General features: G+C 40.5%; 1 protein-coding gene across 3 annotated transcripts in view; it reads right to left on the bottom strand.

Moving 5' to 3' along the window:
- LOC129764885 (protein chiffon-like) overlaps positions 1 to 26,588 on the bottom strand; it is a 68,707-nt gene extending 42,119 nt beyond the window's left edge. The window contains exons 1-2 of one of the 3 annotated variants that reach the window (XM_055764446.1): positions 26,257 to 26,588; positions 25,298 to 25,689 (exon numbers count right to left, since the gene is read on the bottom strand). In XM_055764446.1, coding sequence (XP_055620421.1) covers positions 25,298 to 25,367 — 70 coding nt within the window. In that variant the 5' untranslated portion in view covers positions 25,368 to 25,689; positions 26,257 to 26,588. Of the gene's footprint in view, positions 1 to 25,297 lie in introns of all 3 variants that reach the window. The other 2 variants (XM_055764447.1, XM_055764444.1) reach the window with 2 other exon arrangements.
- Between the last annotated feature and the right edge of the window lie 523 nt (positions 26,589 to 27,111).

Below are 27,111 nucleotides of genomic sequence, written 5' to 3'. Positions count from 1 at the left end.
CAAACCTCCCACGAAATTTCGCCAATAAGCACGTTTTTTCCCTTTGATCAAGTTTTTAAATTGATTTTCAAGGTCCAAATACGTCTGAAAATTTTGGAACCCCTTTCCACGTTTCCGAAAAGCTTTAAATGCATTCGATTTTTCTACATAAAGCTTGGAACATATGCTATCCCACCATAGATTGGGAGGCCTTCGACGAATAGTGGAACCTGGGATGGGTTTCGTTTGAGCGCGAACCGCGCTGTCATAGATCAAACGAGGAAGGAAGTTATACTCCTCCAATGGAGGTAAACCATCTCTGGAATTGATGGCTAGAGCAATCGCGTCCGCATATTTTTTCCAGTCAATGTGTCTTGTGAGGTCATATGCCATGTTTATAGATTCAGAAGAATTCGACCCAATGGTGATGGAAATTTTGATTGGCAAGTGATCACTACCGTTGGGGTCCTGGATTACATTCCACTTGCAATCTAACGATAGTGAATTCGAGCAAAGCGAGAGGTCAAGAGCACTTGGGTTAGCAGGAGGTTTAGGCACACGTGTTGTTTCCCCAGTGTTCATAATGGTCATATTGAAGCTGTTACAAAGGTCATATATCAACAATGAACGATTGTCGTCGTACTGTTCCCCCCAGGCAGTTCCGTGAGAGTTGAAGTCTCCCAAGATCAATCGTGGCTCAGGAAGGAGTGAGCACATGTCATCAAGTTGTTTGCGGCTAACCGCAGCTCTCGGAGGCCAATACAAGCTGACAATACAGAGGTCTTTGCCTCTGATGTTTGCATGACAAGCAACAGCTTCGATCCCTCCAATAGGTGGAAGGTTAATTCGAAAAAATGAGTGGCACTTATTGATCCCCAATAGTACCCCTCCGTATCTGTCATCGCGGTCCAAGCGTATAATATTAAAATCGTGGAAAGAGATATCATCTCGCGAAGAAAGCCAAGTTTCGGACAGAGCAAAAACATCACAATTGAAGTTATGAATTAAAAATTTGAATGTATCCAATTTAGGGATAAGACTACGACAATTCCACTGAAAAACAGTGATATCTCCGACCTCTCTATCTAAATTAGACATCAAGAGAGATAATCATTGCAAGGAGGGGCCATGTTTGCATCAATTGTTGCAAAATTGTCTTTAATACTGGAAGCATTGAGATGACAAGGGTTCTGATGGAGTCGGAAACATTAAAACACTTGAAGATTTGATCCAAAAGGTCAGACAACTTTATAAATCCCGATTGGGAAGTTGAGCTGGACGGAAAAACAGGGACAGTTGGGGTTTTTGATGTCCCCTCGAGTGCTGGGTCGTTCGAAGGTGAACTATTCCCACGGAAGCCAGGAGGAACCTGATTTTGCTTGTCCGCTGCACTCGATTTTTTAGGCAAGCTAACTGGGGGTATCACCGGGGGGACTTGTTCTTGAACTTTGGGAGTGGTCACATTTTTGCGCCGGGGATTCCCTTTGAAAATAAACGGTGTGCCCCCGCTAGCTGTGTCCGCTTCCATTTCATCAACTGGCAACGTGGAAAAGCTATTGTGTGTTGAGATTGGTTGTTGTTGTTGTTGGGCCAGTGGAGAAGCGCCCTTTAAAATTTCCGCAAAAGTGCGCTTCGAGCGTTCCTTTAAAGAGCGCTTCTGTTTCTCCCAGCGACTCTTGTAATTTTCACAAGCTGAGAGCGCGTGTGGGGATCCTCCGCAATATGGACACTTATGCTCAGTCGCACTGCAGGATTTCCCCTCATGTTGCTCTCCGCAAGTGGCACAGCGCTCCTTGTTGGCACAATAATCTGAAGTGTGACCAACTGACTTGCATTTGTTGCAAGTCATGGGCTTTGGCACGAAGAGTCGCACAGGTAGTCTCAATTTGTCCTCCATAACGTAGTCAGGGAGGGCGGCACCAGCAAAGGTGACTCGAAACGAGTCTGACAGCGTAAATTTAGTTTGGTCCCCATCATGGGAGAGTTTCCCGAGTTGGCGACAGTCCAAGATCTTTACTTCCATTGAGGGAAGCTTCTTGAACTTGCCTTTTCCTTCTTTTTTTATTTGTTCGCTCGTCAGACCCGTTTCAGTTATCACCTCCTCAATTTCTACGTTATGGGAGGGTATAAATGTTCTATATTCGAGAGTGAAGTGTTGGTCAGCAACAATCTCGTTTGCGTGTTTCCGTTCATTCACGACAACCCGCAATTTGTTCGGTCTAACCCTGCGAATTTCAGATACAGAAGTGTATCTGGCCAGATCTTTCATGATCTGAATCACGTTAAGGCTTTTTCCTTTTGGTTTTGGCCGGAGGAAAACAACCCACGGGCCAGTTCCAGGTGCATCTTCTGGATAAACTCTGACACGTGGAGCGGAAACAACAGAGGGAGAAGACGAGGACGAGGACGAGGATTGGGTTGGATCGGAAACATCAATCGATGATGGGAGAGGGGGAGTGGAAGTAACAGTCGGTTCAGAAGGGAGGCTTGCTATTTTCTTAGAGGGGGGCTTGGAAGGATGAGCAGATTCGTCCCCAGAAGAATTATCTTCTTTTTGAGGGACTCGTTTATGTTTTTTCCCAGATCTTAAATGGGATTCATTATCGGATATCTCCATCTCTGGAGATCCTCCACTATCCTCCATTTTACAAAAATTTCTGTCTTATTTCTAATATATTATTGATTTTAACAATAATCTCGAAAAAAAATAACAAAACAAAAATAAATTATGATAATAATATTAAACAATGAACAAATGAGTTGAATAATAATATTAATATTAAATATGTGTACCTTAATATAAAAGTTGTTCCGATACTGCGCTCTACTGCCCTAACCAGGGAGAGACAGAGGCTACGCGCTATGGAGACAACACAATAGCGCAAGAATAGCTCACACGGTCACGTGATGATAATTCCCGTTAACGACAGCCACACGATGGCGATCCCGTTATGCCGATGTTCAACAGCTGCCAAGGGCTGCAAGCTGCAAGAGCGCTGCTTCCTTTGTTCCACTTCACAAAAGGTCAATTCGAAAGCGGACAGCAATGACCTTCACTCGTACACTATACCAATCGCACAATAGTAAAAGTGGCAACGCACAATAACGACACTGAACTTTACTCGTCAAGAGTTGGATAGCGAATGACAATAAGGCGTTGAAATTATTAATTTTTAAATGTTTTTTAACGATTGTCCTCAAACAGAAATTATGATCATGGTTTGTCCACCTCTGATCATGGTTTGTCCAAAGAATGATCATGGTTTGGCCGGTTTTAGGACACCATAAACAAACTGCAGCGCGCCAAGCGGTTGTCATAGAAATCATGTGGACAAAACAACATTAGTGAATCGGACAACTTATGATCAGGATGGAGGTCATCGAAATGCGTTAATTACATGATGTAGCTATGTAAATCTGATACAAATAGTGTGCAACATGATGTTTACAATTTTGTAAGTGTTATAATCCTGAAAAGGACTGAATACGTGCCAAATAATTAAAAGTGAATGATTAAAAATTAGCTCAAATGAGGGGCATTGACACCAATAGAAGGTGGATTTTGTAATCCTTTAAAACATGTGAATATATCTTATATATAAAATTCTCGTGTCACGATTTTTTTTTATCCAAAATATATATTTTTATTAAGGCTCATATGGCGTCAACCTGACGGGGCCGGGAGTTCAATATTTCGACAATGTTGCTCGTGTCACGATGTTCGTGGTCAAACTCCTCCGAAACGGCTCGACCGATTTTAATGATATTATACTCAAAAAACTTGGTAGGCATGAGAATAGGTCGTAAACTATATATGATACCGCTAGGATACCTATTACTTAATATTTGATACCGATTAGGGTGGTCCCATGCAAATAAAATCTGAATAACTTTGTTTTCGTATTTTTTTGCATAAATTTGGCTTAAAAAAAACTTATAACCCTATATAATCAATTTTCACCCTCATCTCCTTTTTTTATCGTGATATATGTATTTTTATATAAACGATACCGAATAATTGATTCGTCGTTCGTTTCTTAAACAGGACGAATTTATTTACGTTGTCTAATGCCAGATGGCACTTCGTCCTCTTCATCGAATTTCACCCTACACATACGCAAGTAACCTCAATTCGACTAAAACTAGGAATATCGCCGGCGAGCTGGAAGCCTTTTTGGATGAGAACAATGAATTATTGAAATTATTCTAATCATATCCATGCTCGGAATGCAAAATAACAGTCACGCTATTGTCGTCAATCCTGATAAAAAAATTATAGAAGGTTGTGTCCAAGATACGACCGCATTGTTGACGTAGAACTACACTGTTATTTTATATAAGTCGCTTGTTTATACCTTCGGATATTATTCTATAATGCTGTGAAATTTCAGAAACTTGCAAGTATCAAATAACATGCTACATGTTATTTAGTATTGCCTCAAAGGAATCGCACCTCTAGGCATCGTTCGTACAACGTAAACCAAGCGCCAAACAAGCGTTCGCCATAGCATGCATACAAAGCCATACATTGGTAGATTCAAACTACTAGGAATATAAACACTTCTCATCATTTTGCGCTATTCTCAAAAGAAACGCTTCTGTTTTCTGGCCTCGAAAAAAGTTGCATTACTTTCTCATGCTCGAGAGAAGTGCAGTTGTCACCCTTAGTGGAGGAAGTTTTGCTACTGGCAAGCGAAACCTAATCACATACAAAATTCCAGAACGACATTTGCTTTCTTGGTGACTAAACAAGCGAAATAAACTTTTTTTGTTAATAACAACCTCGAAAACAGTAGCAATGCTTCATTATGATGAATATTAGCGCAAATGCAACCCTAGTTGAAGGCAGTTTTGCGACTGGCTCGCGAACCCAAATAACTTATAACATTCCAGTAAGACATTCAAGATGCTTGGTATTCCCCAAATATTTTTTGGCGCACAACCTTAACGCTTAACGCTTGACGTGCCGAAATCGCCTACTCCGCTGTTATTCGATGCGGTGTCACACTCGCGAAGGCTCGGTTCAGTGCGAGCGTTTTTCACTGCACCAACATCGCGTGCATCATTAGATGACGCTTGCCTCGAAATTGTATTGCCCCTGGCAATGCGTTCGTTTTTTGCAGGGCTCGAGCCTGCCTTCCTCTTCTTCTTGCTCATCACACACTACGCGAAGCGTCCAATTTATGACGCGGAAAGAAAAACACACGATACGAATAACGCGAAAAACGAACAGAAAAACCAAACGACGATATCCAAGTTGGATTACCACTGGTGGGGTCCAATCTTAGATCGAAGCGCAGCGAAAGCAAAGTGAACTGGATTGCTCAACAGTCCGATGCCGAATGAAAGTTTGCCTCAGCGAGATCCACTGTTTATACTCTAGGCAAGTATTCCCCTTCATTCTTCTACTTATCCTTATCCTTATCCGGAGACCCCTTCGTTGGTCGTCGATAAGTTGCTCGTTATTGACAGCTCTGTTCGGGAAAGCACACAAATGGACAGAACAAATGTATGAGAGAATGGAAACGCTTAAAGTTTTTATGAAACTTAACCATTTACAAACCAGGGAATTCTAATGTATAGCATATTAAACAAATCTTACGGTATTTCCGAATCGTTTAGTATGTAAATCGCCGTAACGTTAACTTTATTTCAGAAAAACGTGACCTGTTTTCTGATTTGGCACCCTTAATGAAAGACGTAGTTTTACGTCAAAAACCGATTGAAAAGCACGTGTGTAGATCCAATGCGCCACAGTTACTATAATTATTAGGAACATCATTACTCATTTTGAATTAATATTTTAATATTATGTGGTTGGAGGAGACGAAACAAACAAAAGAGTGCCCTCGATGGATTCTTATGTGTGTCGTTTGATGAATTGGCGCAGTCAGGACAACGTCATTCTAGGATGTCTTGAGCTGTGTCAATAATCCATGGTCAACATATTCGCAAAGGTAGAGAGCGAACGACTGCGATTCCTATGAGACAATCAACAGAAGCACTGGGATTTTTACTGAAGATGCCACTGGCTTCGACATCTTCAATGAAAATTCCAGTGCCTCTTTCAAACTCAAAGATCCTTGTTCCGTGTTTGTCGCTGAAATGGGTGCGATATACTATGCTCTAGGGATCATGGCTACCACGATGGCTACCACGACATCGAGCATATTGTCTGGTCGTGTATCCGGTTCCATGCTGCTCGCTCTCAGCTCTCTAGAGCACTGAGAGCAAAAGGCAGACAATCGGATATCACCCGTCCGGGATATCTTAGGTAGCCGTGATCCTGATCTTCTGCTTCATCTATACCTGTTCCTCAGAAACGCCGATGTCAACGTTTAATGATGTTTCCTTCGTTGTGTCCCTGTTTCATATCCCTCCTATCCGATCTATAAACTTTTACTTAGTCGCGGCAATACATACAGACACACGGGCCAAAGGTTGTGCAGTCCACTGATCATTCAACAAGAGCCAAAGGTTGTACCGCTCATGACAACTCTACACGAGCTAATGTTTGCGCCGGTTAGTGACCATTATATCCTGGATTCCTCGAGTCGAGAAGACGTACCACGCTAGATATGGGGTACATGGTTGGTCCACTAGGGGGGCGTTGCTGATTAATGGTCAGCTGCATCCCAATAGGAAGTATCCCGTGTCGGGCACAGGTACAGAGCATTGAAGACAGCAACATCACAATTACGAAAACACTTGTAATACTAACCTCGAGCCAACCGCGAGTAATCGGTTACATATTACTAACATAGTTATAAGGCAAACATGGTCGAAATATTGAACTCCCGGCCCCGTCAGGTTGACGCCATATGAGCCTTAATAAAAATATATATTTTGGATAAAAAAAAAAATCAACAGAAGCGGTTCGAGGAATGATAGCGAGACGCTATCATGAGTAACACCTATACAGCCTTTGTTCAAACGACAGCACTTGTGTTCAAACAAAAGAAATGCAGTCTTTAATGGGCTCTATTACAAAATTACACGTATTTCGTCCAACATGTTGCTGGATGTATACAAGATTTATAGAAGAATCGTTAAGTTCGGACTGTTTTCTAAGTATTTCAACAACATCGAGTAATGATTTTCATCCAAATTTAAGCAATTTAAAATTATTTTCGTGTCTGCTAATCTGATACAGATTAAATTGCTCCACGAATACGGATTACTTATTTGGAAGTTTATTTTGCGCAGAGGCAAGGATGCTACATTTCATAGCACGGATGACCAGATTTCTGAATGCAAAAGACGAATCCTGAGATCCGATCGATCCGGTCCATTTCTCTGTACATCATAGATCTCATCTCCATCTCCACATCACACTCAGGTTCGGGGAGTTCCCGCGGTCGAATGCAATACACGGTCAAATCTTCTCGTATCTGCTCGATATCCACGTGGAATCTATCCTTCATCGATCATAATCAATTAATTTTATAGATCGTTGAAACATTTGAACACACATGTATTGCAATACATTAGTTATTTTTTATTCAACAGTCAAAATATTCACTAGAAGTAATTTATATGGTAGAACAACGTTTGCCGGGTCAGCTAGTATATATATATAAATGTAAGGCAAAATCTGTTGGTAAGCGGAAAACCCGAAGAAGGGATGGTCCGATTTTAGCCTCCTGTGTTTTGTTGTATTCGTCTCTTCCCGTAGATCAATATAGTGGAGAGAAAAATCGGAAAATTTTCGGAAAATCCTGAAGGAAGGTCGGAAAATTCGGAAAATTGAATTCCCACATGTTCGAAAATGACATCATAATAAGCGTTGTTAGTCCATTCGATATTTGCGCTATCGAAAAGTTTTGGTAGAAGTACTGAAATTTTATAGTAGAAAAAGCTTAGTAAGAAAACGTGGATGTGATAACGAAAAATTTTGGGCGGGATGAAGTTTGCCGGGTCAGCTAGTTGTACTATAAAACTACTATAGATCATCAAAAAGACAAGTTTTTTATATGTTTTGAAACATTCGAATACCTGATTTGACATAAATGTGCTGAATTAGAGCATTCAAAAAGTGGACAAACCATGATCATATTTTCGACTGGACAAACCAAAATCATTTACCTTAATATAGTTGCCAATGCCCGTCTAGCGGTAAACACTTTATGGTAAAAATGTTTTTTTTTATTTGAATTTTTGAAGTTAGTTTAAAAAAACAACTCATAAAACTCATGATCAAACAGCGTCAACAAATTGCCTGGTTTTCAACGACTTCTCGGGAAATTTGTTCTTTCTGCTTTAAATTGGGAGCTGTTAGCACGAAAATAGCTCCAAAATGAATGGTTTTTGATTTATTGGCGCTCAAAAATATCATGCATGTTGCTAGATATTAGTAGTAGTTACCACATAAGGCTAGAAGTGATAATTTATTATCAAAGAAAAGAAATAAATAAAATCGTTGGTTGCAATACAGTTGCCACTACCCGTAAAAGGGCAAAATGTTATATTTGCTTTCACCATTCTGTCTATTCTGGCTATGGCTATCGAAGAAGGGTTTGATCCAGCCCCGTCAGAACTGATCCAATAAATACTGTATAAAGGGTGTGTCACATCAAATTGCATCACGGAAATAACGCTGTAGAAATTTAATTTTTAGGAATTATATCTTCAGCTTTCGCTTATAATCAGATAAGAGTGTATAGATCACGTTGGCCATGCTTCACTGTCAATTTTTCGTAAATTTGGAAAAATGTCGTCGAACGAAAAAGAGCGTCGTGAATTAATCCTGTGCACTCATTTCGAGAATCCGGAGTTGTCACATCGGGACATCGGTAAGATGCTGGGAATCGTCCAATCCACGGTCAGCAGAGTACTAAAACGATACTTCGAGAACCTAACCATCGACCGGAAGGTAAAAAACGGCAATAATGGATGCTCCGTCAGTGAAAAAGATCACAAGCGCGTAGTTAAGCAGTTTAGACGTGATCCGAGAAGTTCGGTCCGGGATGTCGCCAATAAGCTGAATTTGTCAAGTTCATTCGTCCAGCGGACCAAGCAGCGGGAGGGCCTGCGTACATACAAGGTTCAGAAGGCAAAACATGGTGGGGAAGACGCGAGCCCGGAAGCTGTACACCGAAATGCTGACGAAGCCACATTGCCTGATAATGGACGACGAAACTTACGTCAAAGCGGACTTTCGTCAGCTTCCGGGCCTGTTGTTCCTCTCCGCAGAGGACAAATTCAGCGTTCCGGAGGAGATTCGCAAGCAGAAACTATCCGAGTTTGCCAAAAAGTACATGGTGTGGCAAGCGATCTGCTCTTGCGGAAAGCGTGATGACCGGCACGGTAAACGGGCAGGTTTACCTTAAGGAGTGCCTACAGAAGTGCTTACTACCAGTATTGAAGCAGAACGAGGGCCCGACCATCTTCTGGCCGGATCTCGCTTCGTGCCACTATTCAAAGGACGTGTTGGAGTGGTACGAAGCCAACGGGGTCACCTTCGTGCCAAAGGAAATGAACCCGCCCCACGCGCCGGAGCTTCGCCCAATAGAGAAATATTGGGCGATTATGAAGCAGGCCCTTCGGAAGAATCCAAAAGTTGTCAAATCGGAGGCGGACTTCAACAGAAAATGGATTTCTGTTCAAAAAAAAAACTACAACCTGACGTTGTACAGAACCTTATGGACGGGGTAAAGAGGAAAGTGCGAGCATACGGGATTTCTACAGCGTTTTTTCCGTGATGCAATTTGATGTGACACACCCTTTATGTTTCCAGTTGATTCGTAGGATACTATCAATAGGAATAGGAATTTCGTTCGGCTGTTTGCCCACTCGAGCTAAGCATGAAAGTTGTTTGGAAAGACCTCCTCCTAATCCGCCGGCTCCAACAGCACAATCGTTACAGGGTGAGAGTTAACAAACAATTCAGCCTCTAAGAGGATAGTGACAAGATTTTCATCGTTCTTGATGAGAAAGTGTTTTTATGGATGGCGGATAGTGGCTTTGATATGCTATTCAGTATCGGGGATTGTGAAGAACCTTACAACCTCTCGGTTGGTATCCTGAATCTCTTTCACTAGTTCTGGTACAGCTCTATAAAAAATTATCCAATTGCCACTAAAAATTTGCTGTAGTGCATTCCTACGAATCAGCGAATCAGTGTACCGTGCGTATTATGAGACATGTAAACAGTCCAAGAAACACCCGTCCGTCCTCTCTTCTTCTTGAATGGCGTTAACGTTCCCTTGTGGAACTTTTGCCGTCTCAACGTATGCATTAACTAGCGTCATTTATTAATACTTGGTTGAGATTTCTTAAGCCAAATAACACCCCTTGAATGTATTCCGAGGGGCAAGCTCTTGAATACGCGTGACCACAGTGCAAGTCGAAGGAAATTTCTTTGACGAAAAATCCCCCGGCCAGAACGGGATTCGAACCCGAACACCCGGCATGATAATGTGAGACGCTAACCACTCGGCCACGGATGCACAACCGCTTTCCGCCAATCCGCTTTTCTAATAGGCCGTTTCTCCTCGATTTGGCACATTCTTCCATTCGTCGTTTTGGGTAAAACATAGCCCATTTCTCCTACTTTGTTGCTTTGTCGTTTGGATTCAAGCGTGTTAGAAGCCAGCGCTTTAGTTGGCTTTTTCTATTTCGCCTCTCAGAATCATATATGCTGATGATACTTCCGCGGGTCGGTTGCCCGGTTAATTTTTGTTCTGAAATATATCATTCATTGCTATTCAAAACTGTTGAACCATGATCTGAAGACATTTCCTCACGCATTGATGTCCATATGCTCTGTGTAGCGAAGAGGAACTTAAATTCACCCACCTTCTCCGTCATCCTCAACGATAGCGCTCTTCTTTGGTCTATAATCACCATAGTTCTAGATAAGTGCGAGCACAAGGTGGTGCAAGATATGTTTTTATTTTCACTCAACACTCGGCCGCGCTAGAGTGTGGATAGAGAGCGCACAAACTCTCCACAGTGCAGCGGATTATTTCACTGCAGAGTATATTTTGATGAGCTCTTACCTGTGCGCTCTGGCTGATGCTCTGGTGAATGCGCACACGTAAAAGAACAGAAATGACTTTCAATTAACTTAGCGCTGAAAAAAGTAAACCGAGGTGAAACCTGCGTGTGGATTATATGTCGAATGAGATGGCACTCTTAAGTGTACTCTCCAATGTTCTTTTTAGTGTACTCCTCAGTGTGACAGAGTGCGGATCAGTGCGCTTTAGTGCTGGACACAGGGTTCCGCACACTGGAGCTCCCAAGAGTAAAGAAAGTGTAACAGAGTGTGACTCACTCGCCCCAAGAATTCTTCCAACTAGCGCACACTGGCTTTTTATATATTTGCCGGTGAAAGGGAATAGCGCATGCTTTCTCTTTGGTGAGTGATGACTGTATCCTCAGTTCAGGCATGAAACTCGCGCACGGGTGTATCCTTCTTTCAGTGAAAATGTCATCACTGCTTATAAGTATCTTGGTTTGGACATTCAGTTATTTTTAAAACCGTTAGGTTAATGAAAATATTGCGCTTTTTTCTGTGAAACATTTATATCCATGATGATAGATGAGCCAGATCGATCCACTAGATTCTGTGAAAAATTCTGCGACCAGTTCAAATTCACTCGACATTTCATGGAATAAATACGATCAGATAATGGCTTAAATTTTTTGATTAGTAATCTATGTCTGCGAGATAACCAGTTTGTTTTCTTTTCAATTTAATTTGCTTACTGGTTAGTTGATAATAAAATATAAACACCGTAATATAATTATTATCAATAAGATAACCTGACACTGAGAAACCTGAGAAGGCAGCCGAAGGAACTCCTTTAAAAATATTCGTACCGGCGATATGTGCCATTTTTTTGTCTGTATTATAGTGACTTTCAACATATTTGGCTGGTTCGTCACTTTACTTCCACTTTTAGAAGAATGTCGGGAGTGAGAATTGAACTCGTGACCTTTAGCGTGAGAGGTATGGAAGTTACCACTACGCCAGATCGCCTCCACCTATATGTGCCATTATGCATCGCGCATGAGAGTACTTGACAACAACTAAAATATGTGTAAGAAAAGCAGTTTTCAAAAATTTACTGAAGATTCAAAATAGCCGTAGGGGAAAAGGGAAGAATTTGGACCACCTACGCAAATCGCCTAATATTTCCAAACCAATACGGTCTAAATAAAAAATGTCACATTGTATACTGAGCTACACTTGTTTTCTCTCAATAAATAGTGTTTAATCATTGTATAAAGCTTCAATCTACCAAATATATCATAAAATAAAAGAGATGATTTTTGGACATTAAAATTTGATGCGGGGTGATTTGGTCCAGTGTGTGTTTCATCGAAAAACACATACTTATGTTTATGTAAAGTATTTTGGCATAATGTTACAATCAGTAACAGTGTTTTGGGATCGATACCAGGTGTCTCGGCCAGATTCCAGACCAAAAAAAATGGATTCACACCATCTCGAATTCTGCATGAATCATTTCACTGTTGGTCGAGCATTTTCAAACACTTTTGATGCTTGGTCAGAGAAAATCCGTTCTCGATAGCCTGCGTTGCTCTTTCAAGCTCCTCCTTCTTCCAGCGTTGTCTGTCCATCCTCTTCTTGTAATTCAGCGGCATCTGGAATCAATTAGACCAAAGAAAAGTCTCAAACCTGTAGGACCAATTCACACCACAGAAACGTGTCCATGTCACCCCACACAACACGCAAAAATTAAAATGCAATTAATTTCATTTATTGTTATCAAACTTACAGTTTCGCTACATCAAATTGTTCCTCTTCTGTAGGCGAACAGAACTTTACTGCACAATACACGAAAAGTTTGTTTAATCAGCGGGAAAAACCTTAAAACCACGATCGGAAAACTCACATTTTTTGACGCTCAAAGTACTTGATGTATTCATGCTACCGTTTCCCTCTACTTGTGAAGTTTAACCAAACCAAAGTTTTGACGTAGGACTACGTCTTTCATTTCTATACTGGGGTGTAAGTTCAAAGTTTCGAAAACGAAAGCGTTACGCCGAAGAACGGGATTTTGAGCGTTAATAGCTCCTAAACAACTGAACGAAATGGTATGATAAACACTTCATTCGAAAGATCAAATGTCTACGCGTTATATGTTTGTTACCTTTCGATCCAAAAATTTGTTTCAATAGCCCTAAAATTGCTTTCAAAACAGGCTATTGAAACCACACCAATCGGTATATAAGCGAGTGCCGCTCGGAAATCCACTCAGTTATGATTGCACAACGATTGAGGTACGATCGCTGGAATGGATGGATGTTTCCCTAACACAGACTTCAAAACCATGGAGCCAGGGGAAATCGGCATTGCAAAATAGATGCAAGCTGCGGGTACTTCTGTACTCGCTTGCATTTTTGCAAACAGGAATGTGTTTTCCCAATACAGATTCCGAAACCAAGAAGTTGGGAAAATAGGCATTGCAGATACATTCAAGTCGACGATACTTTCATACCCCCAAGCATTTTTACACTCCGTAATTCGTTTTGCTATCACGGTCTACAAAAGCAGGTACAAATACAACGCTTTGGTTCGGTTCTTCAAGACTGCATTCGATTCCTCCATGTCGCCAGCTCACTGAACTTCTACGCATACCGTTTAATGATTTGGCAAAATGTTGACAACTATTTGCATAACGCATGACTTGACTTAAATTGAGATTTGTTTGTAATTGAATTCGTAAATAGTTTCATTCATTCACTAGTTTAATAAATAATTTAATCAATACGCACAGAAGATAGCCCTGCGCAGCGGCGATATCGTACCCAATGAGGAACATCCGAGGTGAAATTATTGCTAATTGAAGAAATACAATTGATTTCTTAGCCAACGATAGTCCTACGTCAACCTTGCGGTTATATCATAGGTATAACCCATCCATAGTTTTTTTACTTAAGGTACATACGGTTCAACAATAGAAGGAAATGACATTATAGAAAATCCAAGTTGAGCCGTAATTTTTGAGATAAAGGGGTGGTCCAAATCACCCCATCTGACATTTGGTGTTACCCTACTTGTAGAGTATATTATATAAGTGAGAAACATAAGTACCAACATAATGCCACAAAAAAAAACCTAGAATCGAATATACGTAACCCGTGTAAATTCGGAGGTCGCGATACTTTTTGAACAGTCCTCGTGTTTCATTTTCGCTTGAAATAAGTCATATTTTAAATGAAAAAAAATGTATATAATCGAATCCGACCTGTATTATTCAGTTTATTTTGAAACTTTAATCATGACACGTTCAATAATCGTGGATAAGTTCTTTTCATCATCTTTTCCCGTCGAATCACTTATAAAATTGTACAAAAATTCCTCCTTTTCTGAACAGCATTTTTGTTTCCATTTTTAAGAATGGCAAAAAAACATAATTCCAGCACATCAAAACGATATTAATTGACGCTAAATACGTTAATTCACATTCAGTTGATTCTTTACAATTCGAAAAAGTAATTAGTTACAATTACTATTAACCCTTTGCGGTCGTATTAAAGTTTGATATGGGTGTCGTACTGGCCGTAATTAATTTCACTCGAAAGAGCATGTATTATGGAAGCTAAATAAGATCTGTTTATTTCTTGTAAACTTTAGATATTTATTTTCTGAACAATGCGTTTTAATGTGTTTTTATATCAAAAAGATATTTTATAATTCTCCATCGCGTATATTACACGAGAATCACCAACAATTCGTTCCACCCATTTTCGTACCCCTCCCATATTCATATTGTAATTTATAATAAAATTTGGTTTGTGATCATTTCATTTTTTATACTATAGTGGTTGTGTCCCGATGTGTCGTAGTTACTCAGCTTCATGACTACCCTTTTATTTTCAAGCTAATATTTTTTTTATTTATACTGAGTACCGTTATCTATCTCATAGAAGCTCCATGTTAACTCGTAAACAGGTTCACTAGACATTAAAAATCGTTAAGAAAAGGTGTAATCTGGTAAATGGTTTAATAAAGTATAAGATTAGTATGATTCCTTGCTGTGGTGGCTGAGAGCAGACAAACGACCGCAAAGGGCTAAACAAAGAGGAAAAACAATTTTATAAAAAAAAACATAACGAAAGACAATTTTTTTTAACTAATGCAACGGCTCAGGAAACGATTGAACCGAATTGGACGCGACAAGTTTCATTTGGAACCCCATTTGAGAACCTTTAAAGTTTTACCGCAATCGGGCCACGGGTTCCGAAAAATGACGGAACAAGTCCAGGGGCCATAGATTCCAGAACCCAAAACAACCAAAAACCCGCCATTTGGAGTACCAAAATGAATTTTTCAAAACTTGTTCATCACTTATTTTTTCCTGATCTTGTTTCCAAGGGAAGTGATTACTTTATGACCAGAACCAAATCATATCATGCGACATGTTAAGCTTCATGGTTTGTCAAATCAATTTCTATACGTTTACGTTTCTAATTATTGCTATACGTTTTCGTGCATAATGAGAACAATTATTTGATCAATTTTACCTCAAATGTATGCTTCGAAATTTTCTTGAAAGAATTTCCAAACTAAAGTTTTAGGAAACCATGTGACATTTTGATGGTTTCGAGAAAAACGAAAAACGAGGGTTTCCATTGAGCGTTCAAAATAATTTCGATTAGTTATTCCTGCTATACTGTAGCTTACACAATGTTTAACCTAATGCATTCAATAACTCGAAATTTTTAATTTTGCGACTTGGTCCGCTCTGATTTAACACCGACCATTTTTGCCCCGGTTTATGGTACCGATTTTATCAGTGAATCGACCCCCTAGGCCGTTTGGGAAATCGATTTGTCACAATCGATCTGTTTTAAAAGATCGCCCAATCCTAATCCTGAAGGATGGGATGTCTTTTCATTATTGCTGCTTTATTTGATAATGTATAAAGCTTGTTTTACACTATCTTCGTTCATACACAAGTATTTCACATCTACACTGCGTTTCACAACTATAGAACCACTCATTTTTCCTGAGTTTCCAGTGGTATGTAAGAAGTCGTTTGAATTGAAGTATATAGTGTAGGATATAATAGCAATCTTCATTTATAAGACTGGCCATCTGAACTTTATTGTTGTGTTCAGACGCGAAACATTCAAAAAACTAAAATTACAGTGTTTCATAACTATAGAACCAGATGGAGAAACTCTTACTCCTTTACAAAATTAACGCCAATTTCACATAAATTATAATATGTTTCTAATTCGTAGATCATCTTTAGTTCACAATCAGTTCAAATAACCCATTCGGGGTGGTTCTGACCAAGCTGTGCCATGTTTTAGTGTGTATTTCATTCTACACAGAAGACACTGTTTGTTTTCAAGACGTGGCAAGGCTTGGTTTATTGTTTGCTATTCAATAAACCACGTCTTGCCTTTCCGGATGTTATGAATTGATGCCAAATTACTCAATTATCACGATGTTTTTGATGCAAAAACAGCAGTAAATGATTCTGAAGTACTTCATTGCACTCCTTACTGTACATTGGTGTTGATGAAAAGCTATCTGAATCAGGCCGTTTTGAAAATATTTTCCTCAAACCATCAAACTGCCGCCTGCTAAGTTACGAGTTGAAAAATAACATGACACGTTCCGTAAGTCCTTCCATTATGAAGAAATTCTACTCAATTTGGATTTATTTTTATCAGAGAAGTTCTCCTGAAATAGTGAAACCCATGGCATTAGCTTCCACATTAGTTTTTGGAGATGGGATTTTCATGGTTTGGGGAGGATTTTTTCAAAAAGGTCTGGTTTAGGTTGCTTACCATCGACACGAATGAACATTCAGAAGTGCAACGAAGTACTTCAGAATCATTTACTGCTGTTTTTACATCAAAAACAATGCGATAATTGAGTTATTTGGCATCAATTCATAAAACCCGAAAGTCATGACACGGTTTGATGAACAAGGGCTTCAGATTCTGGACTGGTCAGCTTGTTTACCAGATAAAAACCCTATCAAGAACATATGAGGAGTGATCGTATGAATAGTAGAAGCAGCTTACAAGCAGTATGAGTGATTTGAAGAGCTTAAACGAGCAGTATCCTCTGCGTAGAACGAAATACACACTAAAACATGGCACAGCTTGGTCAGAGCCGTTTAGAGACGAATGAACTCTCAGAGTTTAAAGTCTCTTTAATCCAAATCCAATCCAATCAGAGCCACCCCGAATGGGTTATTTGTACTGATTGAGAACTAAATATGACCTACGAATTGAATTAGAAACTTATTATAATTTATGTGAAATTGGCGTTAATTTTGTAAAGGAGTGAGAGTTTTACCATCTGGTTCTATAGTTATGAAGCACTGGAATTTTAGTTTTTTGAATGTTTCGCGCCTGAACACTACAATAAAGTTCAAATGGCCAGTCTTATAAGTGAAGATAGCTATTGTATCCTACACTATATACAGTGAGGGGCAAAATAAAGTGTCCAAACTATTTTTGACGTAGAACTACGTCTTTCATTAAGGGTGCCAAATCAGAAAACAGGTCACGTTTTTATGAAATAAAGTTAACGTTAATAACTATTTTTGCCGCGAACGGATTTTGGCGATTTACATACTAAACGAATCGAAAATTGCCTAAGATATGTTTAATATGCTATACATTAGAATCCCTTGGTTTGTCAATGGTTAAAATTCATGAAAACATGAAAGCGTTTCTATTTTCCCATACATTTGTTCAGTCCATTTGTGTGCTTTCCCGAACAGAGCTGTCAATAACGAGCAACTTATCGACGAGCAACGAAGGGGAAATCGTAGGAAATAGTCACCGAGAACAAAGAAAAAGAAGAAGAATGAAGGGGAATACTTGCCTAGAGTATAAACATTGGATCTCGCTGAGGAAAATTTTCATTCGGCATCGGACTGTTGAGCAATCCAGTTCACTTTGCTTTCGCTGCGCTTCGATCTAAGATTGGACCCCACCAGTGGTAATTCAACTTGGATATCGTCGTGTGGTTTTTCCAGTTCGTTTTTCACGTTATTCGTATCGTGTGTTTTTCTTTCCGCGTCATAAATTGGACGCTTCGCATAGTGTGTGATGAGCAAGAAGAGGAATGCTGGCTCGATCCCTGCAAAAAACGAACGCATTGCCGGGGGCAATAAAATTTCGAGGCAAGCGTCATCTAATGATGCACGCGATGTTAGTGCAGTGAAAAGCGCTCACACTGAACCGAGTCTTCGCATCGAACAAGCGAAGTAGGCGACTTCGACGCATCGGTCGAAAATGTAAATCCGTTACCCAGGCAGCAACCAGCTCCCTCCGCTGGTGGTGAAGGCGATTGCTCTTGACAAACTCATCAGCGAATTCGACTCGATGGTTGTTACAGCAGAGTACAAGCTGTGTGGCATAATTCAGTCTTTTTCCAAGCAGTGAACATTGTTTGTTTTCCGTCATAAGGGCTTCGATGGTGCTTTTGACATTGCATGAATGTATTAAATTGACGTTATGGCGAAGCAGACGTTAAGTTTGTGCGCCAAAAAATCATTTGGGAAATACCAACCTCTCTAATGTCGTACTGGAATGTTATAAGTTATTTGGGTTAGCGTGCCAGTCGCAAAACTGCCTTCAACTAGGATTGCATTTGAACTAGTCTTGATCATAATGAAGCAATGCTACTGTTTTCGAGGTTGTTGATATTAAAAGAGTTTATTTCGCTTGTTTAATCACCAATCGTGCTTCCGTTGCCGAGTGGTTAGCGTCATAACTAACATGCCAGGTGTTCGGGTTCGATTCCCGTTCTGGTCGGGGGAATTTTTCGTCAAAGAAATTTCCTCCGACTTGCACTGTGATGACGCGTATTCTAGAGCTTGCCACTCAGAATGCATTCAAGGCGTGTTATTTGGCATAGAAATCTCAACTAAGTACTAATAAAAATGACGCAAGTAATACTACGTTGAGACGGCGAAGTTCCTCTAGAAACGTTAGTGCCATTGAAGACGAAGAAGAAGAACCAAGAAAGAGAATGTCGTTCAGGAATTTTGTATGTGATTAGGTTTCGCTTGCCAGTAGCAAAACTTCCTCCACTAAGTATGAGAAAGTAATGCAACTTTTTTCGAGGTCAGTAATATTAACAGAAGCGTTTCTTTTGAGAATAGCGCAAAATGATGAGAAGTGTTTATATTTCTAGTAGTTTCAAGCCACCAATGTATGGCTCTGTATGCATGCTATGGCGAACGCTTGTTTGGCGCTTGGTTTACGTTGTACGAACGATGCCTGGAGGTGCAATTCCTCTAAGGCAATACTAAATAACATGTAGCATGATATTTGATACTTGCAAGTGTTGTTATTGTTGTTGTTTCCTCGTGGTGCCAAAGATATATTGATATAATCGACTGTAACCGAGTCTATGTCAATTGCGAAAAAGGCCACCGGAATGACGTTCGAGGTAAATTTTCAATGCATTGACATGAAATAAATTGCGACATACGATCAGCTAGTGTATTGTTCAACGAAGGCAAGAATGAATCATCAGTCAATTATCGTGAACTGATTCTACAATGAAAAAAAAACAATTCAGAGATTGTTCTACTAAGCAGTTGTTTCTAAAATTTCACAGCATTATAGAATAATATCCGAAGGTTTAAACAAGCGACTTTTATAATATAACAGCGTAGTCCTACGTCAACAATGCTGTCGTATCTTGGACACAACCTCCTATAATTTTTTTTCCATTTCTTTCATTTTTCTAGTTAAAATTCAACGAAAATACATCGTAATCATTTTTAAAATATTAGTTATTATGTTCTTTTCAAGTTTTGTTAATGTCGCGCTGGTAAAAAAGAAAGTTTTTCTGATAGAAAAAAAACAGTTAATATTCCAAAAAAAACAGGGGCAAAATAAAGTGTCCAGATCAGTACAGCTTCAAATAAATCAAACTGAAGGCAAACAAGAACTATTTAATAATACGTATGGCCTCCTTTAGCCCTCAACACCTCCTGCAAGCGCTTCAGCATACTTTCAACAAGGTTGTGTAAGTGTTGTGGGTCGAGTTCTTTCCACGCGCTGCAGGGCATTAAAATAAGTATTTTTATTTGTCACACCAGTCTTCTAAATCCGAGCATTGAGGATGGCCCACAGATTTTCGATAGGGCTCAGATCAGGACTTTGTGGGGGCCATTCAAGGGGTTTGATGCGGCAGGAACGGAAAAATGACTCCGTCAGCTTGGCCGGATGCTTCGGATCGCTATCCTGCTGGAAAACGAAGCGCTCTTCGAGGCCCGTCTTGAAAAGGGATACCTCGAGGTTTTCCCGCAGGATATTGCAATATGACTCAGCTGTCATGATTCCGTAATTTTTTACCAAACTGCCCACCCCACCCCAAGAAAAGCACCCGCACACCATCACGTTACCTCCTCCGTGCTTGACTGTTCCTTGGATATGGCGGTCTTGGAGCACCTCACCCGACTTGCGTCACACACGATCCCGCTTCTTCCGGTTGAACAGCTCGAATTTGGATTCGTCGGTCCACAACACTGTTTTCCAGTATTCGAGCGGTTTATCGGCGTGTTCCTTGGCGAACTTGAGCCACTTAGGCTTATTTACCTGGCTGATGAAAGGCCTTCTCATTGCGATCTTGCTATGGTACTTCTTCGCTTGGATGCGGCGAAGGACAGTACGACGCGATACCGAAAGTTGGAGCTCTTCCTGTATCTGCCGGATCGTAATTTTTGGGTTTTTCTTCACCTCACGAATGATTTTCTTGTCCGTTCTGGCATCTATCTTGGGCTTCCGTCCTCTTCCCGGGCGATCCACCACCGACCCGAACGTTTTCATCTTCTTCATGATTTTTGATACCGCTGTCTTGCTGATTTCGTAGTGCTTGGCCACTTCCCGGTGCATTTGGCCGTTATTGACATCACGAACAACCAGTTTCCGGATGGACAACGGAATCGAACCGGCAATTTTTGCGTTCTCCATAACTTATTCGAATGTAGACACCTGTTTGAATGCTCCATAGCCAAGCCAGTTGTTTACGAAACGTCGAAATATACAAAACAAACCAATTCGAGGGGCCTCACGATGGAAAATTATCGAAATTATGTCGATTTTCGAGTTGGACACTTTATTTTGCCCGTTTTTTTGGAATATTAACGGTTTTTTTTTTGTTATCAGAAAAACTTTCTTTTTTACCAGCGTAACATTAACAAAACTTGAAAAGAACATAATAAATAATATTTTAAAAATGATTACGATGTGTTTTCGTTGAATTTTAACCAGAAAAATGAAACAAATGGAAAAAAGTCACAGAAGGTTGTGTCCGAGACACGACCGCATAGTTGACGTAGGATTACGTTAGGCTATCTGTCGCATGCTGATTTTGGATGTTTGAAAAAATATATTGTTAAACTCTTTGATAATGATCTGATAGCCCTGAAAAGGGCCGTTTGATTTGGTTGTTGGGTATTTTTTGTTCATTTCACCAGTGTTACAATCGAGCTTTCGGTATCAGTGATAGAAAGTTGTTTCAGCTCCGATGCACGTTTACGAGATTGGCGCTCATATTGCGTGAACATATATTCCGACATATTTACTCGCGTAAAACTTTATGGAGCAACAAAAACAACAATTCACTTCTGTTGTTTTTTTGGCAGCGGTAGCTTTTTCGGAGCCGCTGCTGCTTATTTCTGTTTTTATTTTGGTGGTTTTTGTTGACACCATCACGTCGAGCTAAACGGCGAATAGCGAATTTGATACACTGGATATTATCATGTAGAACCTTGCGATACGCTTCGATCCTCCTTTGCCTTCCTTGCCGCATGAAGTCATGTTGGTTGATGTTGATCTGATGTGACCACACTTAAAACACTAAAAACATATATGTTTACCGATCTGAGCGTCGAACAAAATGAGAAATCTGACTGAGCAGCAGCATCAACAGAAAGAGAGAACATGCCTGAAACTTTCTGCTCATGATGTTTGCTGTTGCCATCAGTACTGGACCGATGCGGGACACAGCTCGATTGTTGATGTTAGGCTTCGATGTTTACCGCCGCTGCAGCTGCTACTGCCACTTAAGTTCGATATGAGACACAGCTCAATTGTTGACCGCTCAGATTCGATGCTCGTCTTGAAGTTCACTGCTGCACTTTCACGATTCCAAGAAGCGTGTGCTCGCACTCCTGATGGAGAGAGCGTGCCCGAAATGCTCCGCTCGCGATGCTTGCTGCTGCCACTAGTAGAGTAGTAGTAGTTTGTCGCTGCTTATACTGCCATAGAAGCTTGATGTGAGGCACAGCTAGCCTATTGACCACACAGCTTCGATGCTCGTCTATATATTAGCCGCGTCCACTGCTGCTGCTCTTCACTGTTGTCCGTTCCACGTCCGTTGTAAAAATGAATAAAATCCACGAACGCTCCATCCTTTTATATCATTTGGTATGTGTGAAGTAGGCGCCTCCTCCTCGATTGTCATGCAGCTTGCCGGTGAACGAACGAATCGGGCGCGAAAAAGAAATGACGTCAATTTCGATCAATCAGGCTTAGGTATCTTCTGTTTGGATAGTAGTTGAGATTTTTTAATTGTTCGATTGTTAGCTACATGATATATATTATGTTATTCAATGTGAAAAATTATTATGGAGTGCCGACAACGTATGATGCAAACATCTCATCAATCCATCATGAAATGAATGAGCAATAAGCGTTTGAAATTGGACGGGTCGCTCTAACGATCATTTATTTTCTAACCGGGAAGCAGTTGACATACTACGCTGCGCTTTTATGTACATGAAAAACCACTTTTAACACGCGGGGAAAAAATCTTATATGAAAATTGCCAGATGTCAATGTTGCCAAGCGTAGTTATTGATGGTTAACCCATCCGTTACGAGCATCGTCTATAGACGACATCCGCGCGACGTCCTGTGTGTACGAATGTCGTCTATAGAAGACATCCACGCGACGAGCTGTGTGTATGAGCGTCGTCTTTAGACGACATGAAATTCATACTGCTCTTCGATCACACCAGCGCGATGTGCATACTTTTCGGCGCAGTGCTCCGTACAGGGGTAGCACTTCGGCGGAGCACACTGCCGTAATGAAAGGGTTAAACCGACGCCGAACCGAATAGCAATGAACGCACCCATATCACGAACTTCGACATTTGATTTGCTGTTATGGTGCTACTCGCCCGTGTAGTTCGCGCAAAGGCATCGGCAAAATATTATTTTAGAAAATTCCTTGAGGCATTTGTTTGAAACGTGCTGTGTATGACCGGAGCCGTTTCGCTATATATATATGCATACATATGTCATTCGCCTCCCTTACCGCATCCAGTCAGGTTGGTTGATGGAAAGTATGTTTCTGACGGGATAAGTTTCCTGTTAGTTGCACATGATCAAAGAAAATGTAAAAGTAAACAGTATTTTTGATCGTAGTTTTATATCATTTTTATGATAAGTGGAAAACAATAAATTAAACTCTTTCGTTTCAAAGCAATATCGAAAGTCCTGAAAAGAACTGGAATGGTTAAATGGGTTGTATGGAATCTGCTGCGTGCTAATGTAATGAGGTTTCAGTCGGATGTAGTAGTTGTTAACTTTTTGGCAGCGGTAGTTTTTTCGGAGTCGCTGCTGCTTTCCTTGGCTTTGGCATGTTCGGCTTCTGTGCGTCGGTTTGCAAGGGTTTCGTTGACACCATCACGGTGAGCTAAACAACGGATAGCGGGTTTGATACACTGTGGAACCTTGCGATACACTATTCCTTAACCGAGTCCTTTGTCTCCTTTACCTCCATAACCGCATCCAATTGTATTGGTTGATGTGAACAGGAGTACCAGCAATGCACACTAGAAACACATATGTTTATCGATCTGAGAGTCCAACAAGAATGAGAAATCTGACTGAGTAGCAGCAGTAGAGAAAGAGAGAATGCCTGAAACTCTCTACTCATGATATTTGTTGTTGCCAACAGTAGTGGACCGATGCGAGACACAGCTCGATTGTTGAGGTTCAGCCTCGATGTTTACCGCGGCTGCTGCTGCTGCTGCCACTTATGTGAGACACAGCTCAATTGTTGGCCGCTCAGATTCGATGCTGCACTTTCACGATGCCAAGAAACATTCTCGCACTTCTGACGGAGAGAGCGTGCCTGAAACGATCCGCTCGTGATGCTTGCTGCTGCCACTAGTAGTAGACCGGTTTCAACAACCGTTGCTACTGTTTGCCGCTGCTTATGCTGCCATAGAAGCTCGATGTGAGACACAGCTCGCATTTTGACCGCTCAACTTCTATACTCGCCTATATATTAGCCGCTTTCACTGCTGCTGCTCTCCACTTGTTGTTGTCCGTTCCACGTCCGTTGTAAGAATGAATGAGATCCACGAATGCTTCTTCCTTTTATATCATTTGGTATGTGTGAAGTAGGCGCCTCCTACTCGATTGCCATGCAGCTTGCCGGTGAGAGAACGAATCGGGCGCGAAAAAGAAATGACGTCAATTTTGACCAATCAGGACTGGGTATCTCTGTTTGGATAGGGGTTAAATTTTTTCAATTGTTCGATAGTTAGTTATATGATATATACTATTTTATTCAATGTGAAAAATTGTTATGGAGTGCCGTAATCGTTTGATGCCAAAATCTCATCAATCCATCATGAAATGAATGAGTAACAAGCGTTTGAAATTGGACATTTTTCACGATGCGATCGATTTTCATTTTTCAATTTGTACCCCAATATGTTCCCGAAAGACGTAATCCTACGTCAAAAAATATTTGGACACTTTATTTTGCCCCTCACTGTACTTCAATTCAACCGACTTCTTACGTATCTCTAGAGACTCAGAAAAAATGAGTGCTTCTATAGTTGTTAAACGCAGTGTATAATCTGTCCATGGATACGTTACTTTGGTGACTCGTTTCCCTTATTTTTTAAGATGCTCCAATAAATTTCGCCAACAATGTTCGAAATACCTTTTTGTTATCGTCGGTTAGGAAAGCAGAAAACCAAACATGGATCAAAGAATTGCTTCCATGACGACAGCTGCAAATTTACTTTCTGTTTTCCTGTTCCTAGAGTCCATTGTCCAATGTGATTCGCAAGATTTAAGAATGAAGTCACAAAAGAAAAGTTATGTATATCTCTTCCATTGCATTGAGCTTTTATTGAAGAGATTGCTCCTATTTTGGAGGTGGCATTGACATAGAGAAAATGTCTAGGCGAAATGTAGAGAAAGCTCTACATTGCATTCGAAACAGCTCTGTTGTTACTTCTAGCATGAGTTTAATTATTCGACTAATGAATACAGACTAGTTTTAATTGGGAACATTCTAAAAAAACAAATCAACAATTCATAAGACTCACTCGATGAAGCCGTTCTCTGCTGCTGATTAGCTGCGACCCTCGAATACTTGGTTTTGGAGGGCGATACCATGCCTTCGACATTTAGTTGCAATTGCGGCCCTTCTTCCTCTTCTTCGTAACGCGAGTCACGGCGTCGCGTATCACATCATTGGGTAGTGCACCATTTTTGGCTCAACTTTTCCTACCATATAACAGCAATTAACATCGCCAAAAAAACACATTCATCAAAATACTCAGTACTTTGGTTGCACAATTTTCCAGTTCACAAAGCCACAACCGCTTCGGCTGCAAGCTACATGCTGTGTTTACCAAACACACAGGGCTTTTTGTTTATCACTTGGAAGAGGTCATTACTACTCACAACAATAATATTGCAAAATAGTCATTCGTCACTGTGGTGCGATTATTGAACGTGTTTGTGTGTGCGCCGCCAAATGCAAAGTGAAAGAAAATACCGATAGAAAAACGCGAAGCCACGCACGAAAAGCTCAAAAATTTCCACCTTTGCGCATCGAAGTTCACTGTTTCTCACCGTCTTTCGAATGTTTCTGTGGTAATTCGCGCAGATTCCTAGTTATTGCTAAAATTTTCATCCCTTCAGGGAAACTATTTACGCTATTAGGTGCCGCCCGCAAACTCGCGCCATTTTTATTCCACTCCGATTTCACGAATGGACGGATCGCCTTTGACGTTTGGCAGCTGCTGTTGTCAGCGCTTCAAGGAAAACTCGACTAACTTCTCACACGCACACACACGACACGCCACGAATGAATAATCCAAATAAAACAAATAGCAGGCGGTGGCCAGAAGAATGGGCGCCGCATGCTATGCCCGCGAATGTTCCTAAAAACTTGCGTAATCGAAATTAATGCACTATTCGATGGTACTTTGCATCTTCGAGATACTTCTATGCTAACTGCACCACTGCACTGCAGAATCTTCCACGTATCAATATTTACCGTAGTGGAAAATAGAAACTAGCGTGAACGATGTATTTTTCTCGCCTTGAACGCTACTAACACAAAAACGGAACGATGACACAACCAACACAGCACAGCAACACAGTTCGATGGTGGCCAAAAGCGCGATTCTGCTGATTATTTCGATCGCGAACAAAATGGTCGAGCGCCGAGTGCTGTGCAACAAAAAATCACCATGGGAAACGCTGTCTGCCCGCCTGCCTACTTTACGTGTCTTGTTTACAAGAGACAAACCCACAGAGCTCGTACTTTACCGCGGAACGCGCTAGAAAAGTTTTTACGCAATGTGACACGAATACACGAACAAAGCGGAATAGGTTTCTTTTCGCGTGCTGTGAAGTTTTGTGTGAAGCGTTTTTTTTATAGCAAAGGAAAATCAAATATGATAGATGACAAGGTGTATATATCTCAGGGGTGGGAATGCTATAACTTTTGGGTAATGCTATAAAATTAAGGTTTGTTAACATTGGTCCACTCACACGTAAGGTTGATTTAATATAATTTTAATAAAAAAGAACAAAAAAAAAATCAATTACGTTTACATTACTTGAGGAACTTTGCTATATTCACGTAGTATTATTTGCTTACTTGGTTCATTTTTATTAGTACTTAGCGCTGGTTTTAATTCAGCTTTCGCTCCTGATGCAAAAGTCGTATTGTTTTTATCTTTCGAAAGCTCCCAATAGCTTTTTGGATAGCTTTTGCGGAAATGGAAGACGAACAACAATTTCTTCCGTAGATGAATGAATCGTATCTCTGAAGAAGTGTTCTTCACAGCGAAATTCTTTTTCATTTAAATGTATCATTTCTGGAATATGCCTTCATTTTCCAAAA

This window comes from Toxorhynchites rutilus, chromosome 2, assembly GCF_029784135.1.
Source record: "Toxorhynchites rutilus septentrionalis strain SRP chromosome 2, ASM2978413v1, whole genome shotgun sequence".
NCBI classification, from domain to species: Eukaryota; Metazoa; Arthropoda; class Insecta; order Diptera; family Culicidae; genus Toxorhynchites; species Toxorhynchites rutilus.
This window is presented reverse-complemented; position numbering and strand designations above follow the sequence as displayed.